General features: G+C 36.1%; 1 protein-coding gene across 2 annotated transcripts in view; it reads right to left on the reverse strand.

The window, feature by feature from the left end:
- The window catches only part of LOC108141074 (ras guanine nucleotide exchange factor V), a 58501-nt gene extending 36174 nt beyond the window's left edge, over positions 1-22327 (reverse strand). For both annotated transcript variants that reach the window (XM_017264234.2, XM_017264235.2), the window contains exon 1: positions 21006-22327. In XM_017264234.2, the coding sequence (XP_017119723.1) occupies positions 21006-22030 (1025 nt within the window). In that variant the 5' untranslated portion in view covers positions 22031-22327. The remainder of the gene's footprint in view (positions 1-21005) is intronic.
- Between the last annotated feature and the right edge of the window lie 3384 nt (positions 22328-25711).

A 25711-nucleotide genomic window follows, 5' to 3' on the forward strand; every position in this document is an offset into this window, starting at 1 on the left:
GTGATAAGCCATTAAACCAAAAATTGTATATTGTATTTGTGCTCTATTTATTTTCTGATTATCAGTTAGCGAAATGTTGGTTATTGAGAATACTTTAACGGTTATAAATAGATAAAGCGGAATGTTTAGATGCCGATTTCTTCTGATTTTTAATGAGGTCAAATAAAGAAATGAAGTAAATTTCGGCAAGCCTTGCCAGTTATAACCAGGATTAAATATTCTTTAAAACATCTAGATACCGATTTATATGCGTATATGATTAAAAAATTTAAACTATGATGATTTTTAGCTTAGATATTTGATCGTTCCTATGGCAGCCATATGAAATCGTTCTCCCATTTTAATAAAATTAAAAGCATAATTCTAAAAAGCTTAACCATAACTGAGTTAAAAAAAAAAGAAATTAATAAAAATTACAAAATAGAAAAGTTACATTTATTCAAAATTTTTTTTTAATATTTAATAGAAAGGCAACGTTTGGGAAAGTTTCATGCAGAAAGCTTTAAAACTGAGAGACTAGTTTGCAAGGGTATAAAAATCACTTAGAGGTATAAGAAAAAGATTTTAAATAAATGATTAAAATAATGTATACATGCTGAAATAAGAAAAATAATAATAATAATTACAACTCACTAACGAAGTTGGAGAGAAATAATTTCTTTCTGTGTAGGCCAATTACAAACCAACTTCGCTGCTCGCTTTTGGCATACAGCTCCAACAACAACAAAAAGAAAATACAAAAGTGGAGATTTTTGCCCGGATTTGTCGTTCAGTGGCTGCTGACGTTGTTGTGGAGGTTTCCCTTGAAAAAGGTGAAAGCAAAAGTTATGTTCTATTTGTTTCACTTCAAAGGCAACAATAACAAAATGAAAACCGAACAAGAAACCAGAGGAAAAACTGTGTAATTTTCCAGCATGGAGTCCCGGTACATTGCTGGCAGTCTGTAAGCTCTTCAGTCAATTCAGGGGGAAAAAACGTCTTTTGGTTCCGCGCACGACTAGAGTAAAAGCAAAAGCTGCTAAAAACGTTAAATTGTTTATTGCTGGCTGGCTAACAAAGAAAGGGCTCTGGATGGAAAGTGCCTGCAAAAATTGGACCTGAATTGAAGTAGGAATATTGGGAGAGTAAAAAATTAATGTATGAAAAAATTTGTATTTAAAGTAGATAATACATGTTTATCTTTAACAAATCAATGGCATCATAAAAGCGAAAGGGGACTTCTTCATTAAAATTTACTTCATTAATAAAATCTTAAAAGGCAAAGGAAGCTTTTTAAGTTGTTATCTTGCTTGCTATTATATTAGCTTAGTTTAAGCTGGTTCTTAAAACTTTAAATACTTAAATATTTTACGAATTTATAGTGCTTAAATTTTTGTTCCTTCTTTAGAGTTTTATTCAACGTTTCAAATGTGCAGTTACAAAATGCTATGAATATTTTAAAATTTTTACTATCATTCATAAATATTTGTTTGTCACGCTTCTTCACTCAGTTCTTCTGTCCGTGAAAAGATCTCGTCATCAAGAAAAAAATATCCTAGAAAGGGAAAACTATAAGTCGTAGGCAGGAAATCCGCATCCTATTTGGTTACCCTGCACAATACCCCGCCCCGGGATCATGGACTGAAACAAACCCTCAGCCAATTATTAATAAATTATTATGTTAACCACAAAGAGATCCGTCCGCAATCCAATTAGCAGGCAAAAATGTTGTCGACAAATCACCAAAAGAGCCAAAAGAGACCAAGACAAGACCGAGATCGGCATCAATTTTCGAATAGCCAATGCAAGAAAATGAGGCATGCAAATCCAATACAATTGCCAAACAATTACGCTTACGAGTTAGCGTTTCCTGGCTGCACCCGCTCCGTAAATTTATAGGTATCCCGCGGAATTATTGTAAGTTTTGAAAGTGAAATTTTTTTCTTCTTCGAGTCTTCAAGTTGTTTCTATGCTGGAACTCTGACGCTGATGATGACGTTGATGTACAAACAAACGAGGCAGCAACAAGTTTTCGGCTCACCCCCCTTTGCATTAGTGTCCCCACTTGACCACTTGACGACTTCTGTCAACGGCAAATGAAAGTGTTTGCCACATGGCGATGGCGATGGCGACGGCTGTGATGATGATCGTGCAGATGATGGGGCCGATGAAATCGGGACGAGACGGGTCTGAAAGTGGATTGCGGGTGCCACTCATCTGTTTTTATTACCACACACACATCAAAGTCTGTATGAAAGAAAGAAGAAAGTGAACCCTCTCGAGTGGCTGAACAAACCTCCAAAACACTTCTCCGCATCCCACACCCACCAACCTCAGCAGGGAGTCCCACGCTTTAAGTTGGAGATTTAAGGCACAAGCTCGGCCAAAAACTAATTGCCAATTAAGTGCTTTTGAAAATCGCATTCGATTTGCTCAAAAACGGTAAAATCAAAATATTCAAACAAAAAAGATACATTTTCTTAGGAGTAGAAAATTTTACAAGTGTGTATCATGGTTAAATGGATTTTTATTTGAACGGCAGAGATTAAAAACTAAAGCTGCCTAAAGTTTAATCTAAGATTTTAGTTCGATACTAAATCTACTGCTACTACATTTGACGATTTTTAAGTAATGTTTAAAACTGATTAATTGATGAAAAACACCGGTACTATAAATGCTTTGTACTCATTTTTTAATGCTTGACAAAGCTAGTGTATCGTTAGTAACTTACTAAAAGTTTTTGCAGTGTGCAGTTACTAGAAGATCTAATAATTGTACTATGTTTGTGAAAAATATCCTATTACATTAATTATAAGTAGATCACCTCAGATGTACTCATAATGATACGTTGTAAGAACATTAAAGTACTTGAACCATTACGAAACCTCCGTATTGACAGATCTTTTACTTTACAAAGCTTTTGATTGCCAGCCCGGGTAGAGTCCCTTCCTCAGATGTTAGTCTTCGCACATGACTGCATGATTTAACAATGTAATTAAACGACTGATCCGTGCGAGTGATTTTCGATTACTTCGGCACACTAGCCCAAACACTCAGCCAACACATCCACATGAAGCAAAAAATACACAGGTTACACAAAAAACATAAGTCATCATTTATGGCAGAGTTTTCAATTGAATATAAGGAAGGTTGGACCTCGCAAACAAAAAAAATACGTTGACAGATTGACTTTTACTTTCCAAATTGTTAGTGCAACATCGAAACGCAAAGAGTGGCAGAGGGAAAAAAATTGAGTGTTTTTCTCTTGCGGCTGACTGTAATTATTTCATTGAATCATTTTGTTTGGCGAAGCGTTTCAATTGATTGACTGTCGGCACTTGAGAAAGTTTTTTTTTTTTGTTATTTCTCTTCTGAATAAATTTAGGAGTCGTCTTTTAATTGATCAAAGCGAAGTCTCAGTACATCCGTTCCAATAACTTTCAATGAGGAGAAACACAAAAATCTTTTAATTTCTATAAGTCGAAGTTTGCCAATTTTAATAATATGTCTCTCCCTTTCACTCTCTCTTACAAAAAACCTGTAATTAAGAGCTTGTTCGTCGCTCCCAATATGCTTTGAGACAGAATCGACAGTAAAAATAACACAAAAGAATGTCTGAAAACAAAAGTGAATGCCAAAAAAAAAATATATATATACATAACAAATGAAGTCATGAACTTTGTATCTTGTAGATATAATAGTGTCCACAAATTGGTGCTGTTCTTCTGTTTTATTATTTTACTTTGAGAATTTAATGGTTGTGGATTTATGTTTAGGAAACTTTTAATAGGACACTTTATTCATATTTATCGTCATATCGATTTGTATCTACTATCTCTTTGAGATGAATAACAAACCTGAAATAAATTATTAAAAATATTAGACATTTCATGTGCGTGTTAACTTAATTTTTTCTGCTTGAAAAATGTATAATCCAGAAGACTAAATTACATAAACAAAATATTTCAGAAAACTTTTGGATGGTGTTACAAAAGTATCATGCTTAAATTAAATTAACAATTGAGTTTAATTGTTTATTTGTTTAATTGTAAGTTTGGTTACTCTTATTCTAGTTGTTCTGTTATGTTGTATTTAAAGTTATAATCCCTTTAATATTTGTTACTGCACTTATTTAGCTTAGTTGCTACGGTATTCGAGTTATCAGACCCGAAACAGTCACACGACATTACTCATAACTGGATCGCCGTCATATTGGCCCATTAAATGAAAAAAAAAATATAATTCAAGGCACCTGTCAATTGCTTCAAAAAATTAGCTAAACGTTAGTGAGGTCTCAAGGTAATCAAGTAAAATGTTCCAGTTAGCTGACTTGAAAACAGACTGCCGCTCTTCATCCCATCTAGGGTCAATGCGAAGTCCTCTTCCCGCCACATTACCTCTCAATTAGGCGCCTCTTTGCGTTTTTTGGCCAGTTTTGAGCTCAACCGAAAGCGCCTTGACAAACATAAAGGCTGGCAAAAAAGGTGAATAACCACCCACGACACGGTACGACAGCATGTGACGGAAGTGACCTTGTCAATAATGTTTTGGACTGGTTTCTGGTGGTGGTCCGCTACCATGTATACCCCAACTCTTCTCTAGTTTTTTGTGTGGCTTTATACCCTTGCATAGGGTGTAATAATTTCAGTCAGAAGTTTGCATCGCAGTGAAGGAGACATTTCCGACTCCATAAAGTATACATGGCTAGATCGCCTTTCCTAGTGATGCTGATCAAGAATATATATTTAAATTTCATCAAATTCGGACGACTATGACTTTAAGCCTCCATGGAAACAATAAAAATATTAAAATTTTTTTTAATGTAACTTTTCTATTTTGTATTTAAATTCTTTTTGATTTATTTATAATTTGACCTTTAAGAATTACGCTTTTAATTTTACTAAAATCGGAAAACGATATCATAAGTTGCCTTAGGAACTATCGAATAGTTGAGCTGCAAATCATCTTACATAGCTTCAATGTTTTTAGACATATACGCAAGTAAATCACAATTTTAATGTTTTCAAGAATATTTAATTTTTGCAAAAGTTGCAAGGGTATATGAACTACGGTTTGCAGAATTTTTTGCTTCCTTTCTTGTTAAAAGCTCAAATTTTCTTGAGGTCGATAAACTTAGAGAAAATTTTCATAATTTTACGCCAGTAGTTTTTCTCTAACTTGAGAAGCTGAAAAAGAGATGGGGAGTTCACGAGAAAATTTGCATTTGATGTGAGGTAATAAATATCCAGCTGGTCAGCGGCTAACTTGGGCCATCGATCGTAGGTCCCTCAGCCCCCTTTGATTCAGGTGCTTTCACATTTGAATTTCAATTTCAAATTGAACGAAAAAATAGGAGAAAAAACACAAAAATCGCATGCGAGAAAAATAAAATCAAGTCAAAATTATGCGCATAAGTTGCTTGTTAAGAAGGTATAGGGGGTAAGATGGTAGCTACACAAAAAAATGTATTTTATACGATAATCAGTACAAGACATTAATACACATCAAAATAAAATTCTAAATGAAAACCGAATTTCAAAGGGTTTGGGTTTTCAAAGATGTATTATCTATTGATTTAAAAATGTGGTTCTTGGGTCATTAAGATTATAATAAGTTAAATGTATATTTTTGAAAGTGTTGTAAAAAACTGCAAACCTTGTATATGAAAAGACAATTGAATACAAATAAAAAATCACTCGATTTCTCCGAGTGTACTCTATCGCATATATAGCGGCACATACTCGACTGTGGCCGTTATGGTTGCAAAAATTTATCATCGCCCGGCTCGTATCGAATTTCGGGGCCAAAGCAAAGGAGAAAGGTGCAACAAGTGGCAGCTACAAAGTGGTCAAAACGGCGAATACGGCATCACCAGCCAAGTCAGAGGCAACATGGCCAGCTGCTGCCACAAATGCTAGAATACTTTATTGATTTCATAGCACATTCGCTAGGAATTCCAGCAGCCGTTGAATGGAGTATGCCGACTGACAGAGGGGAGAAATAGATTTAAACCGACCGGAAGTTTATCGATTAGATTATTAAAATAGTTTGTAAAAATGTGAAATTGTTTTGATAAGGGTTCGTTTAAATATCTTGGTTTAGGTTTGAATAAATTTAATTAATAGGCTTTAATTACTATTAGTAATTTAGAAACACGTAATTACAAAATAAAATCAGCAATTTACTCCCTATATGAATGTTAGTTTTCTTATGCAGTTTGACTTCCTAAATAAATAAATTTATTTTGTTAAATTGAAGTTGCATTTTTATAAAAAAAAAACTCGAAGACAAGAAAATATTCATGTATGTTTTATTTTAAAATCTGTTTAACTACTTTGACTACCTTTCCCTATCGAGGTTTGGTATAAAAGATAACTTTTTTCTCACAACTCGGATTACGCATTTTGCTATCAAAATTGGCCACTTCATTTCGAGCTCATCGTTTACTAAAATCCAAAGACTTCAAGCTTTTGCCCAAAAAGATAGGAAAGAGATGAGAAATATTTGTTTGTCTGCCTTTTTGCCGGCTTTGGCTGCTTTCTTTGCAACATTTCAACGTTTTGCGGCAGCATCGTTAAAGTTTACTTTCTCCTTCGATGTGTACTTTTTCCTGCTATTTTTTCGGTACCTGTATTTTATTTTCCCTGCCGTTTTTTTCTTCATATTTTTCCGTTTTTTAGCTGGCAACCAGTTGAGTGCACAGGTTCAGGTCCGTTTGCTTGTGGACTTTGCTTATCGCGTCTTGATTTTTTTATGTCTGGGGCCTTTTCTCATTTTTTTGGGAAAGCCAAACGGAATCTTCGGCGTGCAGTTAAGGCATTGAGGCAGTGGCAAGTGGCAAGTGGCATTGCACGCGGAGTGAGATGGCGATAGGCGGTACAGAAAAAAGAGGGGCGAATCGTCTCGGCGATTTTTATCAACTAAATGGTGTTAAAGTGCGTGAGAAACACAATATGAAGTCTCGTGGGTTAGTTTGTTGGATGCAATGGGCCAGGAAAAGTTGAATTTTGTGAGGGGCATATGGAAAGATTGATTTCCTGGTGAGGGTCGCTGAAACTTTTACCCTGTTATACAACACATGGTAAAACCTTTACACTATTATCATCATCGCTAGAGTGATGATTATGATGATCGTAAACATGTTCTTCAAGTGCCCTTAACCGCAACACGTAACTTAAAGGAAGTGCAACCTTCACAGTTTAAGGATATCCGAATAGTTTCTTCTACGGGAAAACTTTCAAATTTCAATTTCAAAATAAACAAGCCCCAGAAAACCATTCGGTTTTAGGTAGAGGTCCATGCGCCAAGCTGCAGGTTCACTACTACAAGCTGAAAGCTAACAGCACCTCGAATTTTAAATATCCTTAAATGTACATATATGCTAGTAGCTTCTAAAAATAATGGCTCGCGATTCGAGGGCGTGGTCTCATTTCGAAAAAAACTTGGCCATAATTAAAAACTGCATGTTAAGTCCCAAATCTCTGGCTTTTATAGTTTCCGACGTTCATACGGAATAAGTATACCATTTTTCTTTATCTCGACTTCTAAGGTAGAGTCAAATTTAAAATATACCCACTTGGCTTGTTGCTTGTGTGGCAATTGTATAACTACACCACTAGCAAAGCGGCAGCGAACATATTGATAAACATTTTAGCAGCTTAATGAGTAGCAAATTGTTTTCGTAATTGAAGTTTCACGAGCTACGAATTCGTTTGCTGGTCTTCGGCTTGCTGATTTTTGGCCCGCTGTTTATCATGTAACCATTTCCCGCTGCCGTTGCTGCTGTGCCACAAACGAAAATCTGGTGTAATCAGTCTGCGTACATTCGAGCTGTGCCCTCTCATGTGGAGCAACCTAGGTGGGTAAGTATACAACCCACCGAAGTTGAGTTTTGACCAGTTGGAGATTTGTGCAAGATTGTTAAATGGTTAGTTGAACTGGGGCTATCGTCAAACAGCATACTGGCTGGATGCTCAGGTAAGCAATAATAATGGATAAATGGGTGAGTTTGCTTATGAAACTTGTAACATATGCTAAGTGATATGACTAATTTAGTAAACCTTTGATATTAACTTTATTACGTCTTGTTTGGTTAACTTAGCTTATGACACTTTGATTGTTCAATATTCTTTTTTGGCAGCTTGGCTTTATTTACTTAACTGCCTCTTCGTTGCCACAACCATTACTTTTTATAAAGAAACTTTAAGCGGGATATTATTAAATCAGTCCTAAAAACCTAAAATATCTAAAGCACTTCCAACAACGCTTTTTTTTAAGCAATTGAAGAACGAATCAATAGCAGGTGCGAATTTATGTAAATTTCATCCAAATTTATCAATCCATAAAAGCAATACGTAGTTAAAATAACATTGTATTCTTGCTTAAGTTGTTTATTAATTCATAAATTTATTTGGGCAATTTTTTTTGCGATTTTTTAGCACTTGTATGGTACTTGATCCACAGCCAAAAATCGTGCGTCATCCTCGCATAAAGAAACAGCAACTTTTCGAGGTAAGAGTGAAAAGTCGGGTCGAAAATTGGTGTTAATTTAATTAAGACGGATTGGGTGCTAAGTAAGTTGGCTATAAATGTATCTGGCAGCGAGCATCTTGTATCTGTTGGGCTTTCAGTAACTATGTGCTTACGTAATTAGCGTCTTGGTCGCGCACAGAGCTAAAATCCAGAGCGTTGAGAAAAATGGAAATGAAAAGAAAGCCAAGAGTATCTGAAAGTACGTGCCGCACTTGACAATCTTCAGAGCTAAAGATAGGTATCCGAAAAAAGACGGAGAGGCAAACCGAAATTGAAACACAAAAGAAATAACAAATTATTGTGATTATTATTAGGAGACACAATTGATTTGCCATGCGGTCTGAAGCGGAGTGCAGCTGAATTTAAAGACCCTATCAGATCCAAGCGCTGTGGAAAATTGAATTTCTTGGTTTGGAAGACATAGGTACTGGAATATGAATTGGAGAAACACAACCCAGCCGTAGATTTCACTTTGCAGCAGAGAGATGAAAAAAAGAAATATCCCAAACAAAACAAATGAAATAAAGAAAACTTTCCAACAAAGAGAAAAAATTAATCAAATGATGACGACTTAGCCACGAGTCACAATCTCAGCCGAGCTTCAAGTTCATCTCACTACAAACACTAAGATCGCAAAAACTACAAGATATTTCTACAACTTCCGCTACATGCCGACATTGTTGCAAATCTGCATTACTATGGATGAACCGAGGGCAAAAATTTAGCATTACTTTTAACTTGCCTTTGTCTGATGTCTGCGCCCGGCACATTGCATCTCGAAGCATAGAAAATGCAGTTGTCGGGTGAAATTTGTTTGCGGGCTGTAATTGGATTTCAATTGTGTCTGAAATCTACTAAGAGTATACGTTCTAATAGGGTATGGATCTGATTTCTCGAACAAGGGAAAGTTAATGAAAATACGAGGGCTATTTAAAATCATTTAAAAAAGTAATAAAATAACACTTCAGCTTGAAAATTCTTCTTGAATCATTAACAAAATAGAGGATGTTTTTATTAACATTAGTTAGCGCTGTCATATCGCTTCAAATATATAACATTATAAAAAAAAAGTTAAGTCAAGTTCTTGAAACAAATAGTTCAGAACTGGAAACAAGGACGCGTTCAATTTGGCAATTCACGGTCTTACAAAAGCTAGTAACAAATGACATGCTTCTAGTTTAAAACATACAACTTGTTTATCATTAAACACATATTGGTATATGTTAGTCCAAGTATTAGTATTTTTGTAGTCCAAAACTAAAAATGTTCGACATAGTTTTTAATTGAAGTATATCATGTATGGGTGGACTCCAGCTGGTGGTCTGTATCGTCTTCTCGGAATGCTACTTTGTCTTTTCAAGCCCTTGATTTCAATTCACCCATCCTGGTTTGGCCCAGCCAACTCATTTCCCAGGAAAAAACTCCAGTCGAAGACCTTTGTGGAGTAAATCCAAGTGACCACCAGGAGGGCATCCTCACCGCAGGCCAGGGGCCATAAAGGGGGACTGACTCTCTGTTCTTATACGTTCTGTTTATTTACGGTCATTGGAAAACGCGGTGGAAACGCAGGGTGCCATTAAATCGTTTAAATGGCTTTCTTGGCACTTCATAATTTGCCAATCAGAGCGCCCCAAACTCCAAATTGCCCTCGGAGAATCGTTGCGTGTGGGCGTTGCCCATCGACCCTCCGAAGGTTTCGATCTGCCAGCTGAAGACAGCGGGGAGCGCACAAAAGCTGGCCGATCACGGGATTTCAGAGCAATGTATTGGCTCTGCCGGCCACCGCAGCTGAATTCGACCGTCAGCTTGACTTCGAGCTGCAACTTCAAGTCCGAGCTGAAATGGCAATTAATTGTATATTATTTGCGCGTCGTTTATTTACAGCAAATTAGCAGAGTTGCAATTTTTCTCCATCAAGAAATTATCGTTATAGCCGTGGCGATTGCCAAGATCGCCAGTGAAGGGGACAGTATCGGACAGATATTATCAGGCATTTTCTTCTTGCCTTACATCAAATAAAAGTGGAAAATGAGATAAAGCGTTTCATAAAAAAATATGCTTTTAATAGGGAACAAAATGCTTTTATTAAGTAAAACATTTTTTTAGCAAAAAAATCAGTCTGTTAGTATTCATAACCTTTTCAGCACGATGTTCACACATTTTGTTTGCTTAAGCTGCTGTAAAATAAATTAATCTGTTAAATTAAATCGGGAAATCGTTTTATTTTCAATTTTGGTTTCGTTTTCGGCACTTTCATTGTAAATTGAACGTGGTCAACACTCCGGCACAAGATCCGTCTGGGCATTTCCATTCGAAAAATCTTCTTACACCTAAGGGGCGCTCCAATGAACATGGAAAACGGGTAGGACAACGGAATGAAAAGCGGACGGTGCGACGATGCGGAAATCAAAAGTGTGTTCAAGCCAAAGCAAACGAAAGAGAAAGGGTCAAAGAAAATGTTTTTTTTTGTTGTTGTCATTCGATTTTCTACCACTTGTATTGTACTATTTTATATCTCAGCTAGCTATTTGCACTTTCGTTTTCAATTGGGTACCTAGCAAGTGAACCTGAAAACGTGATTCAAAAAATATTTTTGGGCCCGCTTTTATTTCCCATTTCCTCCCACTTTGAATTTGGCTTTGCTTCTGAGCAGTTTCCGTCTTTTTATGTCGAAAGGTAGCCAACGAATGAGCCCTCCGCTAGGTAAAAGTTTCTTGTTACGCATTCGGGTCGGTTACTCCTTGTTTACATAATCATTTTGACTTTCAGCTCAATTAGAAGTACGGAATATCCGAAGAACAAAAAATAATGCAAATGAGCATACATTTTGTGTGACTTAAGTAGGAGACCAGACCTAACTACATAATCACCCGGCCATCGTTAACAACAAACTTTTTATACTAGTTTCTTCAACCCGATCCTCTTGTTGAAGGGCCTGGATTGAAGTGTGGCTAGTGCTTGCTTAACCACTCTGACTTCCATCGTGTTATAAAAACCTTATGAAGAGCAGATGCCATCGAAAAAGCATCTTTTTTTGGTACATATATCACTGTGGACGCAGTATATTTAGTGACGAAGCGCATAAACAGGTAATTTTTCCTTAGTATACATAGGAAGCTCAATTTTAAGGTCATGTTTAGTGGACCGATCGGAACGAGTGTTATACAGATCAAAAAGTAATGTTTAACTAAGAAGTGTACATACCAAGACCTAATAAAATTCAATTGCTTTAGGAGAATAAGCGGAATAAGTGCAAATAAAATAATGGGATGTATTGGGTCCGGCTTTTTAGACTAGTTGCATTTTTATTTTAAAAAACCGATGAAATCTACCTTGCAGATGCTCTAAAAATTTTCATTTGCTTAGCCAAAAAAATTGGCCTACAAGCAATTAAAATAAACATCGATTTCAATTTCATTAAAACCATCAAAATATTTCCCGCATTAATATGCCTAATTTAAATTTTTAGTTGAATAACTTATATTTTTTTGTAATTCCATTCATGTGGTTAACATAACTTTACAATTACTTGCAATTATTTTAATATAAGAAATAAGCAAAGCGAAAATTTTACCTGGCAAAGAAAAATTTACACAAATTAAATACAACGAAAGGAAAAATATTTGTATTTAATTGCGTTAGCAACAATTCAGTCAACTGGCGAAAAAGTGCAAATAAATCTTGTTGGGCAACTTTGTGGTTTCTTTGCGTTTTTTGGCCAATTTAAATGCATTTGAAATTATGACAGAAAAACTCCGAATGGAACCCCAGTAAACAAGTCCAACCAGGTCGGTTTTAGGCTAGGTATTTGTAATGTCTTGCCATCCCCCTGACTTCAAAAAGGGGTGGGAAGCTGAGGGGAATTTTAGTCGAGGGAAGTCATCTTATGTGGCCCGACAACATCGAGACATCAAGTTGAAGTTCGCACGGCACTTGAAAAATCCAAACTGAATGAAAAAAAATGTATTGTACGTATGATAATAGAAAAGTCAGGTAAATCAAAAAATAAGATGTTTGAATACACTTCTTCATATTAAACTTTTATTTAGGTGCTTGATTTATTAAAAAAAAAACACATTAAACTAAATATTTAAATGTAGAAATATGTGTGTTTAAAACTCTAAGAATTCAGAAATTTTAAGCTTTAAAATAACGGGATTTGTAGGCTGTTAACGTCTGTAAAGCATAAGTTCAGTGCCAATGCAGTTGTTAACAAACGCACTTTCGTAGACAGAAAAATCAGTATAAAATCGATTTATCGGCGGATTGTTAACCTTATAGCTTGAATAGCTGGTAAAATAAAGAGATAAAATAAATTCCGGGTTTTAAGCATGTACTTAATAAGAACTAATTTATGGTTGAAAATACTTTTCAAAATTTTGTTGTGCTCTAAATTTAAATAAGAAAACTTGTCCTTATAACATGTATAGGAAAGTTGAAGAACATTTTATTTATAGTAAAATAAGCTAACAATTTGAGCGGAACTGGAGATAAAAATAATAGGTATGAAAACAGGTAAACAAGTTTAAAGTTAAAAAAAAAATGGTACCATAACTCCTATCAAGGTTTGATTTGGTCGATTTAAATTTGTAAGCCAGTATAATAGAATAATTTCATAAGGGAAGACTAATTTGATATTAATAAATTAATTATATGAATTAAGGGAAATGATTTATATTGAGTGAATTTAAGAAACAACAACTATCTAGCATTTGTATAATTATGAACACATCTTCCGCTTGCCAGCCAAACAACTCCCTAAAAAGTGTAGAGTTATATATATATACATAAGTTAGTAAGCAGTAGGTATAGTAGAAAACAGTCAACGGCAACAACAACGACCCAACAAGCAACAGCTGCCTGACAGAGAGTACTTTCTTTCTTAATAAGATGCGCAGTTCGCATATTTGCAGTCACAACAAGGGGTGGCAAGAAGGTGACTCGGGGCATGGGGAACTGAAAAGCCAGCAATGCGTCTACCTTTGGCTGCCTGGCGGCTTCTCCTTCGCCAAGTTAATTTGTCGACTGCCTACAACTTGCTCTAATGCATGCAGACAAAATTCCCCACCGACTCCATTCAAATCCCCGAGTTCAGTTCCCCAGCAGCTGAGACAACGACCACATTTTCTGGCAAATAGTTTTTTGCGCTTATCTCCCGGAGGAACCACACCAGCAGCAGCAACTGCTGCAATGACACAAAAGTGAGTTTTGGGAACTGGCAAAGTGGCACAAAGGTTGACGGGCAAAGTCGAGGCAAGGCAGGTGTTGAAAATATGCCGTCGCTGTTGTCAGTGCATTTCTGTGAGGGTGTATGCAACATCACTAGCACCAACATCACCAGCAGCATCATTTCTAGCAGCAACAACAGCATCTAAGAAAAATAAGGCAAATGGGTTACTGCTGGAAATGTCTTATCGTTGACTACGACTCCGTACAAGGCTTTGGTGGAATCGGAACATTGACACACAGTACTTAATATAGTAGAAAAGTTGAAGAGTTTTTTGGGTACTCCTTGAAGGTCCTCAAAAATAAATATATATATAATTATTTGATATATTTTTTTTATTGGTGATTTGTTTCTGTCTTAATTAAAGCTGTTTTATTCATTAGAAAAAAATATATTAAATTTGTCTTTTAAAGCAAGTTAATTCAATTTTTAAAATTCTGTTCTACTACTTATACCATATTTTCCCGAAATGTATGTCCAATTTAAAATGCCAAGTCAATTAGTCCAACTCAAGAGGAATGAAAACAGAACGTAAACTGCTCTCTAAGCATTACACCCACCCGAAAATAAACTGACTAATTTGGCTATTCGTGTGGCTCATTTGCATAACAACAGCCGGGACGGGTAAACAACGTCTTGCCATTTACTGGCCAGAACACCCAAAAATTAATCCATAAAATAGCAAGTTAGACCGGGTCCAAGAAATGGATGGAATAGTTTAAATTAATTTTAGGCATAAAACTTCTAAAGAAGCACATGCGTGTGAGAAAACAGCGAAGAACAAAACAAATTAAAGTTATGAGTGTTGGTAAACAATTAAGCAGATCAAAGCATTCATCTAATAGGGGAACGACCAGTCACCAAGTCATGGAACTTGCTTATACTTTCAAATTAAATTCCAAGTTCTGTTTTAGTATTTCCGTTTACATACAATAGCTGTTAGACAAAATTTCTCATCTTTTATTTTTTCCACGAACTGCCATAAAATAGTGTCAAGATCTTGAGGATAGTTTCCTCCCAACTTTATTATTTTTTTTGTTATTTTAATTCAATAAATTTTATTTACCTTTTTCTTAGTTCTTAAGCTTTGATAATTTATGTTCTTGAGTGAAAAGAAACATTGACTGCACCTTATATACCCTTGCAGGGGGATCATAATTTCGGTCAGTTTTTTAACGGAGGGAAGGAGACATTTTCGACCCTATAAAGAGCATATTCTTGAGCAGCATCGCCAGCAGGTTCGAAATCAATCAAAGTCTGAAAAATTCGCAACCGCCTTTTTTATCGGATAATTAATTAAGAAATAAATATAAATTCGTTTTTTTTAACATATACGACGAAATATATTTTATTTAAACGTTTTTACTTAAACAGTTTAGCCTAAATCGTTACCTATTTTAAACTTATGTTGATATTTATGGGCTGTTTACCTAAGTTGAGGCGGCCTTTGTTGATGCTATCAGAACAGCTTTTCTTTGAATGAGGGAATTTATGTGAGTCTCTTAAAAAGTGTCCATTATTTAGTGACTTTCAAAAATGCGATCGGTAGTCTTTAGTTAATTTTTAAAACATATTTATTAGAATTTCTCTGGGTCAACAATAAAACAAAAATAAGGCAAGGATTAATATAATTAATTAATATATTTAATATAAAGCAAAACACGACTACAACTTTCTTTATTGATAGCGAAATGAAAATTTGGTGGGTAGTTTTATAATTTTATGAGATATTGCTTAACAAAAGATTGTACTATTTTTCGGTTTCGAAGACCTAATACGAACGATTTTTTCACTTTTACTGGAAACAAAAATGTTGGGTGAACAAGAATCGCACATTATAATATTCTAAATATACATTTTTATCAGCTCTTTGTCATGCTGATATTTAAATTCGAAAATGCAAATTCCTTTTGAGATTCGCTAATACAAACGCCGAAAGCATGAAACCGGAATGGACGGTCATTATTTATTAGACGTTTATTGATTTCACATACGAATGGTTTTGGGAGTGTGCTCCACGAGCTTCTAGACAATTTGTAAAGCTTTATTTCTGGTTTCCATTCGAAACGTTCCGGGGGATCTCTGGATCAACAGCCAATTACTGAGCAAACAAAATATTTCTCTAATTTGCTGACACGAAGCGGCCGAGCTCGCATGTCACGGCCACGAAGAGTTCCAATCAAAACTCTGGACCAAATTACTCCACCGGGCTGCAACTTGCAGTGGTTTGATGCCTTTGTCCCGATAACTACAGTCAGGCGATGTTTGGACTTAAGTTGGGCTTGGTTCTGGCACGGTTTGGCCTGGGATTTGGCGATGACTTGGAAGCGAAATATTTTTTTAATTAATAATAATAACATTTGATGCCCGTGCCGTCCCATTGTTGAAGGCTAACGGAACTGTCCTAAAGGAATGTGGAGTAAAGGTGTTCAAATTGTATTTATTTGCCAAGTTCTCTGGTTCTTGCCCGCATCTCTCCGTTGTGGCTTTCCTATTGTGCCAGCATCTAAGCGGTTCATCAAATTTGTTCGCCTAGCTTAAATTGCATTTTTGCTTTTTAAATTAAAATTGAGGTTTTTGCGGTTTTCATGACTTTGCGTTGGTTGCTATCTGTGACTTTGTGTATCTTGAGAGCATCTTTCTCTTAAATTTACTTATTTTCATATTATGACTTATTATAAGATTAAATGATGACGTAGGGGGTTACAACCGGGTCATCACTATGCCCATTTTAAGACATCATTGCGATATTTTTGTGTGGATTAAAGTCTTTAATAAGATGCTTATTTATCGTAAACTTATTTTCTTCTTGAATATACAAATATTTACCAGTAGATTGGACTCTAGCAGTTTGGTGAGATTCGGGTTTTAAAAATAGAAAAAAGCTAATAGTATCGCAAGTCAGAATCTCATCACAATTGACCAATCCGATATAGCTATAGAAAAAATTGCAACTTATATTATTTAGTTTTGCATACCGCATACACCCCGCGCACGCAGGGGAAAAATGTATTTGTTCATATGCCAAGTATAATTACCATGACTCGCACTCAAACAAAAGGCGCTGCCATAAAGCACACGAATTTTATTGCATTTTACAATTTGGCTCGCTACCGACCCCGGTGAACGTCTGAACTGAACCCTACTCTCGCCGACTCTTCACATGTGGGTTCACATGGTTGGCCCGTGACCCAAAGCGGTCGCAGGTGTAGACAACTGACGCTGGCGGTGACTCACCTGGTCGTATTGTTTTCATTTTCGCATAATTACCAAAGTGGCAAACGCTAAATGGCATAAATGTAACAGAAGTTGAGCGGGAAGCCCTATAGAGCCTTGGGAATTTTTTTGCGCTGCATTTCCGGTTGCTTTAATTTCAGTTTTCGTTTCAGCTGCTTCTGATGTCATTGACAGTGAGGCAGGAGGAAGGGAGCACTCGAGCTGAAGCAAACACATAATAGTGCTATCCATTTTATAGTTCTTTTGTCTTGATGAGTCGTCCAAAAATGGCGATAAAGCAGACGTCAAAGCTTCAAAATTGAAAGTATAACAAGTGTGGATGCCAAAAAAAATTGTTTTTTTAAAAATTCAATTAACCCAACCATTTGACATTGAAAAGGCTTGAAAACCCATTAAGATTTGAGTAAACAAAATGAATCCCTCTGAGTTATCCTATTACATAAATGACAAGTGCATTGCTCAAGACAACGGTCGGCTTTATGTCAACCAAACTATTAAGCAGGCGCACTTAAAACTTCCCGTTTGGGCATAATGTAAAAAAAAACAGTTTGCTTGTCTCATTTGCCTGCTCCTCAAACCACCTCCTACAATACTTGATCTATTTTTAGGCCCACAGCTCACAGAGACGTCGAATTTACGCAACAAATGTTGACATATGAATTTCACGTTTGTACATATTTATTTAACCAAAAAATTACCAACCAAAAAAGACTTAAGACAAATACGGAAGATTGCCTTTGGTTCTTTTTAAGATCTTGTTTCTTTTAATTAAACCCCGTGTTTGTCGATAATTTCGGCGCTGATGATGAGCTCAGTGGTGAGCAATCAAATCGAATGCCGAGCAACAACATTATCATCTATCAGCTAAGCAAAGTGATTGGTAAACAGCAATCAGAAGGAAACTTTGGCCTTCGCCTCCGGCATTACAAATAGCAAGCAATTATGTTGAATCTGCCTTGATTGGATGTGAAGGAGCAATTAGCGGCATTTGATTGCAAGTGCGAAAACATCGGTTGTTAAGTGACAAATTCATTGAATTTTAAATGGCGCCGTTAAGGATTGGCCAACTAAACGTAGCCTTGAGTAGGGCAAATAATTGTTTCTGACCTTGCTATTGATGGGCATTATTCAAGGGAGAAAATGTTCATAAAAAAACAGTTAATTCAACAATTTAAAACGCTGCTAAAATAAAGAATTTTAAAATTATAATATTTATTTTAATTTACTTTAATAATGTACTGGAGAACAATTATTTTAGGTACAACTATAAATCAAAAGGATTTATCCATTAAAATTAAATATAAAATTGTAGCCAACACGCATAAAAAATCACTTCTCTGACCATTTGGTAAATTCCGAACCGCAAATTCCCATAATATGCATAAGACGGAAGTTTGGCACTATCACACAGAAATCAAACAACGCTACTCCATGTTCATCAGCCAAAAAAACTTTCACACGTCAAAGGCAACCAAATCATCTCTCCAGCAACACCTCATCTAAGAGCTAAAAAACATCACATAATAAAAAATTCGCATCTCGAACACCTACACGTAGTTCATGTCTCATGAAAAGCAAAAGGTATGACACAAAGTCCAAGAGGTAATCAAAATTACCAAAAACTATATAAATAAATTTGGCAAAGCGAAAAAAAAAACTTTTACTTTTATTGTTCCTTGTGGTGTTAAAGTCCCTGTCGCAGCTAAAATATTTGCTCATCATGCAATTTGATTTGCAATACAGCTATGAGTTGTGCTTTTGAGTGTGATATCAATCGAACCTCAAGCTGAACACGACAACAGTTGAAATGGAGAAAATTCCGAAAGCAAACACAAAATCCCAACCACTAAAGACAACTCGCAGTGCGTTGAACTACTAAAGTTTGTTGCCTTAGTCTTTTGATTGATTGTACACATTTCCGACGGATACCCCTTGGCAGTCTTATCAACATTTTAGTTGCAGACAACTGCTACTTTTTCTTTCGCTTTTGATTCACTTTGCATGTCTGCTCCTGCTGATTGAAATGTTTGCAATTCTTTTGCGTCACTATTTTGCCCCACCACCCACAGAGGCAGATAGTTGCGGCATTGGAGTGGGCGTTGTTTAGTCAAAGTAAAAGGCTTTTAATAAACATATTTGCGTGTGCTTATGCAATGAAACAGATATTTTTACATCAAAAGTCATTTATGCATTACTCGAAATTTGAAAGTTAAATTCAAAGTATTGCCTGTCTTGCATAATAAGTATACTACAAATATTTTAATGTAGTTAAGTTTTTGTATTAAAAATTGTGTAAAGTTTGAACTTTGAGAGTACTTTTCAGTTAAATAAGCAATACAAAAATATAAGCTTGTAATAAAAAAATATGAGTTCCCCAACAAATTCATGCTTGAGTTGGAGTTTTAGACAATTTCTTAAGTTACAACATCTACCCAAGTAATGTAATTCAATGATGCTTAGTTAAGCTATCGTTAATAAGAAGCTTACATAAGTAATAATAGTAAACAGAAATATATCTAGCTACTAAAATCTCTTATAAGCTCCCATTAATAGTTACATGTTAAAATATAAATTGCATATAATATTTAAGGATTACGTTATATAAATTCTCTAATTTAAGAAAGGTAATAAGTTCGAACAGTCTTACTTACCTTTGGTTTTTACTAGCCGATGGTAAATCGTAACTTTTTTACCCATTTTTTACCAATGACACGCCCCTTCACCCCTCAGTTTCTTTATCTGTGCATAGTCATAAAATTAAAACGATTTCAAGAGCTATTAAATATTTCAGACACATTTCGCACACACAAAAATTGTAACAGTCCCCAAGTGAACAAAATAGACCCAACCCAGACCAAAATTAGGCAAAACTTAAAATGTCTTTTGGAAATGTTGCCGCGAAATTGGCAAACTTTATGTGCCTGAATTTTGGTGTGCAATTTGCGTTTAATTTGGGGTCACACACATTTCGGGCGAACCCCGGGCAATGTTAAGTTATGTAACGTCGAATTTAACAATCTACTAAGGGACGGAGCCGAGGGAAATCAATGTGAAGCAGTTTTCGAAGGCATTTTAAGCGCAACTTGCAACCTGCCCCGCGGCCAAACTAAATGACACATGTGGCTGCCCCGGCCTCTTTCTTTATCTCCCCAACTTTTTTCTCTGAGTGTCTCTCTCTCACTCTCTCTCTCTCTGTTTTTCTGTATCTCGGCCTGTTTGTTGGCGCTGCTGTCGATGCTGTTAAAAAGACTTTCACTCTGGCCAAGCGCTAAAGATGAAATGGCTATAGACTTCGTTATTGGCCAAAAATAAAACTGAGCCATTAACTAATTAGCTCACATTTTGAGCGATTTATTGAGCTCTAGATTTAAGAGTAGCTAGTTACTAACTAAGAAAGATACCTAAATGGTCTTCTTTAAATGAGAAAACTTAAAAATATTTAGCAGCCACTAATTAAAAAGAGGACATAGCAAATTGTTCGTTTTCTAACTATCACTTTTTAAGAAAGTAATCCCATGTTATTTACCATTTTTTAAATTTTTAGATTATTACAATTTCGTTTAATAAATATGTTACTTTTGATTATCTTTAGATTGTTATAACAGAAAAGATATATTTTATTAATTTTAAAAATGCTTTCCCGACTTTTAACGATTTTAAAAATTTGTATTTTTAACTATATTTAAAAAATAATGTTAGTACTATATATTTATTTTTTTAAATGTTTAATTATAATGTTTTATTGATAAAATCAAGTCTTAAGACCAGACTTTATAAATCTATTTTCCCATAAGCAGTTGAACTTGTTATGAAAAAAATGTTGAATACATACTTAAAGTAAAAAAACCTAAAATTAAAAATATTTTGGCTTATTCAAAATTTACAAATTGCTAATAACAAAATAAACATTTTGTTAAAAAATATGGTAGCCCAATTTAAACGGCAAAACACTGATCAACACATGAGCTTTCTGTCACATTTAGGCTTTGATTGAATGGTTGCAATATATAATACAAATGGAATAACTTACCTTCTTGCCTGCCTCGGAATGGACTGCGTCCAGCACATGGGCGCCTTGTGTAATTGATGCATATTCCGGGACGACTTGTAGGTGAGGTCGCCGCACTCCGTCTGCCACACCTGCAGATTCCCCTCCGCCGGATAGAAGGTGTACAGGCTGTGGGTGGCGGAGGCAATCACCGGCGAGGAGCCACCTCCTTCGACCACATCGACCACGCCAGCAGCCACCAGCGGAGACAGGGTGGCACTGGAAATCGGTTGGACGAGTAAGGCCTGTCCGGCTGTTGAGGTTCCGGCTGAACTGCCTCCGCCCGTGGTCTTGTAGTTCAACATACGGGCTGTGCCTGCAGCGTTGCTGGTGCTTATATTACCATTCCCGTCGTGTTTCAGTATCAGGCTACTGGGGTCGTAACCATGTCGATTGGGTCGCGATATGGCGTCCACGGAGTGGGAGCGTAGGGCGTTTCGAGGGGGATTAATGTGAAGCCGGCGCCCGCGGCGATAGTTGGCAGTTCCGGTTCCGGTTCCGGTTCCCAAATTATTTCCCGGTCCCGAAGATCCCTGAATCGACGAGGTTAACCGATGATTGTGAACACTGGAGGCCGAACTGGGCACCAGGGGTTGTCGTTGTTTTTGGTACTGGAGGCGTGGCTGTTGTGGGGGCGGTGCCTGATGCCGCAGCTTGGGCTGATCCTTGAAGAACTCCCGCCTCTGCAGCTGGGGGGCGGCCAAAGTAAGTGCGCCCCTGACATTTCCAGAGTTTGCCATAGAAGCACTGGATGCAGTGGCTCCAGCCGTTGTCTTAGTGGCGCCCCCAGTGGCCGCCGAACTGAGCTGCGCCAGCTTGCTGGCATTGTTACTGTTACTGTTGTTGTTGGCTGCATTGTTGTTGCCAGCACTGGTGCTATTGGTTCCAGATGTCTGATGCTCCGAATCGGTGGAAACCCGATCCGGATCACTTTCGAAACCTTCGTCCAGGGATCGAGTTGGACTCAGAATGGGCTTCGAGTGCTGCTGCTCCAGTTTCGTAGACATGGCTACTGGCCACTAAGGGGTATTACTTGTATTTGATTTTTTGTTTTTATTTTTTTTTTAAGCCTGGGTATTGGGTATCGTTACACTTGCTGCACATATGCACCTTATTTCTCTTTTTTCTTCAGCCTGCCATTCACACTTGTTTCACATCTAATTTCGCTTGGCTTTCAGCTCGTTCACTTCGCGAAAAGTCGCGCCAAAGTTGCAGTCAACAGTTGGGTTCGGGTTTGAATATAAAAGCGCAGCTCCGTCACACACGTCTGTCTCGCACGAAAGTTTTTTTTCGAGTCGAAGTCGGACACTATATACACTTGATTCGCTTCACTCGCCGCTCAAAAGTCTCTGCTACTGGTCTGTTAAGTAACATAAGATACACATTTTAACAGTAAGAGAGGTGAGAGCGCAAAAAGACCGGAAAAGCAAATCGACACTTGTTGCCGCTGCACCTGCTGAAACGTACAGAGAGTGCAAAGAGAGCAAGATCGCTCAGCTGTTTACCAAAAGCTATTTTCGAAAATGTTAAGAGTGAAAGATCAACCGAGAGAGAAAGAGATAGAGAGACAGGGTAGAGGTAGAAACCGGAAAAGATCAACATCTGCTTAAAACTGTTCTTACTGTTTTTTCTGTTCATCTGCACTGTTTACCTGCACTGGAGTGTAGAACCTAAACTATTGAATTTTTGATCTTTAAAAGAATTTCTCCGACGATTTCCTATGCAATCGTATTATATTAAAGTTCTTTTTTTTTGATAACGAGGAAATCTATAAGTGTCTTACATTACGGAAATATATGAAAGACATTCCTTGAAACACTGAATAATCATTAGAAAGGAGCGCAATTCCATAATTAGGATATAATAATCTTATTTTATAAATCAATAATTAAAATTATTAATATAAAAATTATAAATAATAATGTATAATAAACAAAATTTGTATAATGAATGACAAAGCAGTAATGGAGATATTTATTTTGAGAAGATTTAATATTATGTAAAACATTTCTTTTCTAGAAAATGTTTTTTAAAGTTTGGGACACCAACTTTTCTGTCAGCGACTGTAATTTAGTTTTTGGTCCTCAGTTTTCGCTCTCCCAATCTCATGCTCTCTCCACGATGCTCTCCCACACTCGTGACGTGGGATTTTCATCAATGAAAATACCAACTCATAGGCAACAGCAACAACAATAACCGGCATAAAACCCGCTACCGTGAGCAAAAAATGAAATCAAAACAACGCTTTAAAAGCTCGCTGAGAGCAAAAGAGTGGAGAACTTTCGACACCTGCAGCACCACTGCATTAAAAAGTGAGTGAGCGAGAGGAACAGAAGGAGATGGATATAGCAGGTAACTCTGGGTTTTTTACTGTTTTGTGTTACAATTTTATAGCTGCCATAAGAACAATTGAAAAATTTAATTGTTATTGGCTTATTTACAAAATAATTATTACCGATGTGTTTACTTGTTGATCTTAAAAAAAAAAGAAAATATTGACATATTCCTCGTTTGTTATAATTAATCGCTTAAACCAAAAAAGAGTGCATCGAAAGTGTTTAATCGAATTAAAAATAAATATACCCCCAACAAAAAATCGGCTCTGAGGTGACCCCACCAGCCGAACCTTTAATGTTTTGCAAGAGTCGATAGATATTGACCGAATAAGAAATCTTAGAGTACCATGAAATACTTTCGCGATTTGAGGGCGTTTAAAATAAACTTGCGCTGCGAAGTCATACCTAGCATCTTCAAGATAAATCACAATTCTCTGGACCTAAAAGTTTTCGAGATCTCGACGTTTATACGGGCATGGCTATAACGTCTCGGCTAATGATTGTATTGGTTAAGAATGTATGCACTTTATAGGGTCCTTCTACATGTTCCTAATTAGATATGTATTCCTTGTTCCATTGCTTTAGAAATTATTAGGAAAAATATACCTTTTTGGATCTGCTCGATCTTCGCCATAAAATATAAGGCATTTTGAACGCAGTAGGTTTGATCGCACTACTTTATTACCTTGTTCAGAGTTGTTTTTTTTTATCATTATATTTATTTGTATTTTATCTTTATTAAGTCGTTAAATAGAAATAATTCATTTTAGCTATAGCTGCACGGATGTATAAACTTTGGCTCGCTTCGTTTTCCGTTGTGGTTATTTCAGGCGTTATTCCATTGATTTTCGCTTTTCACTTTAGGCTCTCATTTAGGAAATTATTCACTCTCAGCTGAAATCTGATCCAAGCTTTATGATAGTTTCGCTACCCGGTGGTGTTGCATGTTGGTGTTGCGCTGTTGCCGGTGATGATGTTGCTGCTGTTGGTTTGCTGGTGCGGCCTTTGTTGGTGCTGTTATAGTTATAACTGCAATTTAATTATATGAATTATATAGTTTGAACACCACAAAAATGTCGGTCTTAATTGCGTTTGGCAGTAACTCAGATTCCTCAACAGACGCCGGGTCTAGAGCCTTGTTATCGGTTTACGTGACGGTATTTTGATTTTTATTATTAAAGACCCCCGACTGCCACTCGGAGGTGACCGCTCCGGTTGTTGGGCCACTATAAACCACTATTACCGTTAAGGTTAGGCAACGAGTCTCTTTGGCCAAACACTCCATAATGTTCATTTTACGTACAATGTGTGGGTGGAGCGGGAGAATTCGGCGGTAGTGTTTGCGGTTGGCTTGTGTTGAGTTCACTTGGGTTCAAGCCTCAAGCGCAGATATAAACAAGCTATAAAGTCAACAGCTTCTCGGTCTTGGGGGCAATCAATCAATCAAAATGCAGTTAGCGTTGTTCTCGGGCATCAAACCACAACGAATGGAACAACTATAACTATAAGAAATAGTGTAGTTTTATATTTCTTACATGGAAGTTAGCTCATTTAATATTGGGTCTATAACCTTTTGACCCTTTAAAGTCCAAATTGAAAGTTGATTATAAAATGCTCGAAATTAAAATATAGTTCTTATTTTTAATTTTTTTAGTGAGGATCGGCAGTATTTTTGGCAATACATATTTGTGTGCTTGTTAAATATAATATAACCAACATACATATATACTTTTGGTTGTGCTAAAAACAACCTAAATACAAAAGATTAATAGTTTATTTTACACCTGTTCGAAGGAAAAATCGTATCTAAACATCAAAAAAAAAAACACACTTCTGCAAGCCAAATTAAATAAATACAAAACACGAAAGAAAGCAAACTTCGGCAAGCCGAAGTTCATAACCTTGCAGCTATAGCAAGAATTAAAAATTTTTGAAAACAATAAAATTATGATTTACTTGCGTATATGTTTAAAAATATCGAAGCTATGATGATTTGCAGCTCAATTATTTGATATTTATTTTATATATTTTTATTAATTCTATGGGAGCTTGATATAGTCGTCCGATTTTGATAAAATGTTAACCATAATTCTGAAATATTTAACCATTGCTATATGTCGAAGAACTAAATAAACAATTAAAAAACAAAGATATAATATTTTTATTTATTTTGTTCCAATGGGAGCTTTGTGCTATAGTCGTCCGATTTTGATGAAATTTAAATCGTAAATCGGAAATATATAACCATTACTAAATGTCGAAAAACTAAAAAAAAAAATTAAAAAACAGAAAAATTAAAATTTTTTTCATTTATTTATCCGATTGTTCCTATGGGAGCTATATGCTATAGTC

This window comes from Drosophila elegans, unplaced genomic scaffold (assembly GCF_018152505.1).
Source record: "Drosophila elegans isolate 14027-0461.03 unplaced genomic scaffold, ASM1815250v1 contig_476, whole genome shotgun sequence".
NCBI lineage: Eukaryota > Metazoa > Arthropoda > Insecta > Diptera > Drosophilidae > Drosophila > Drosophila elegans.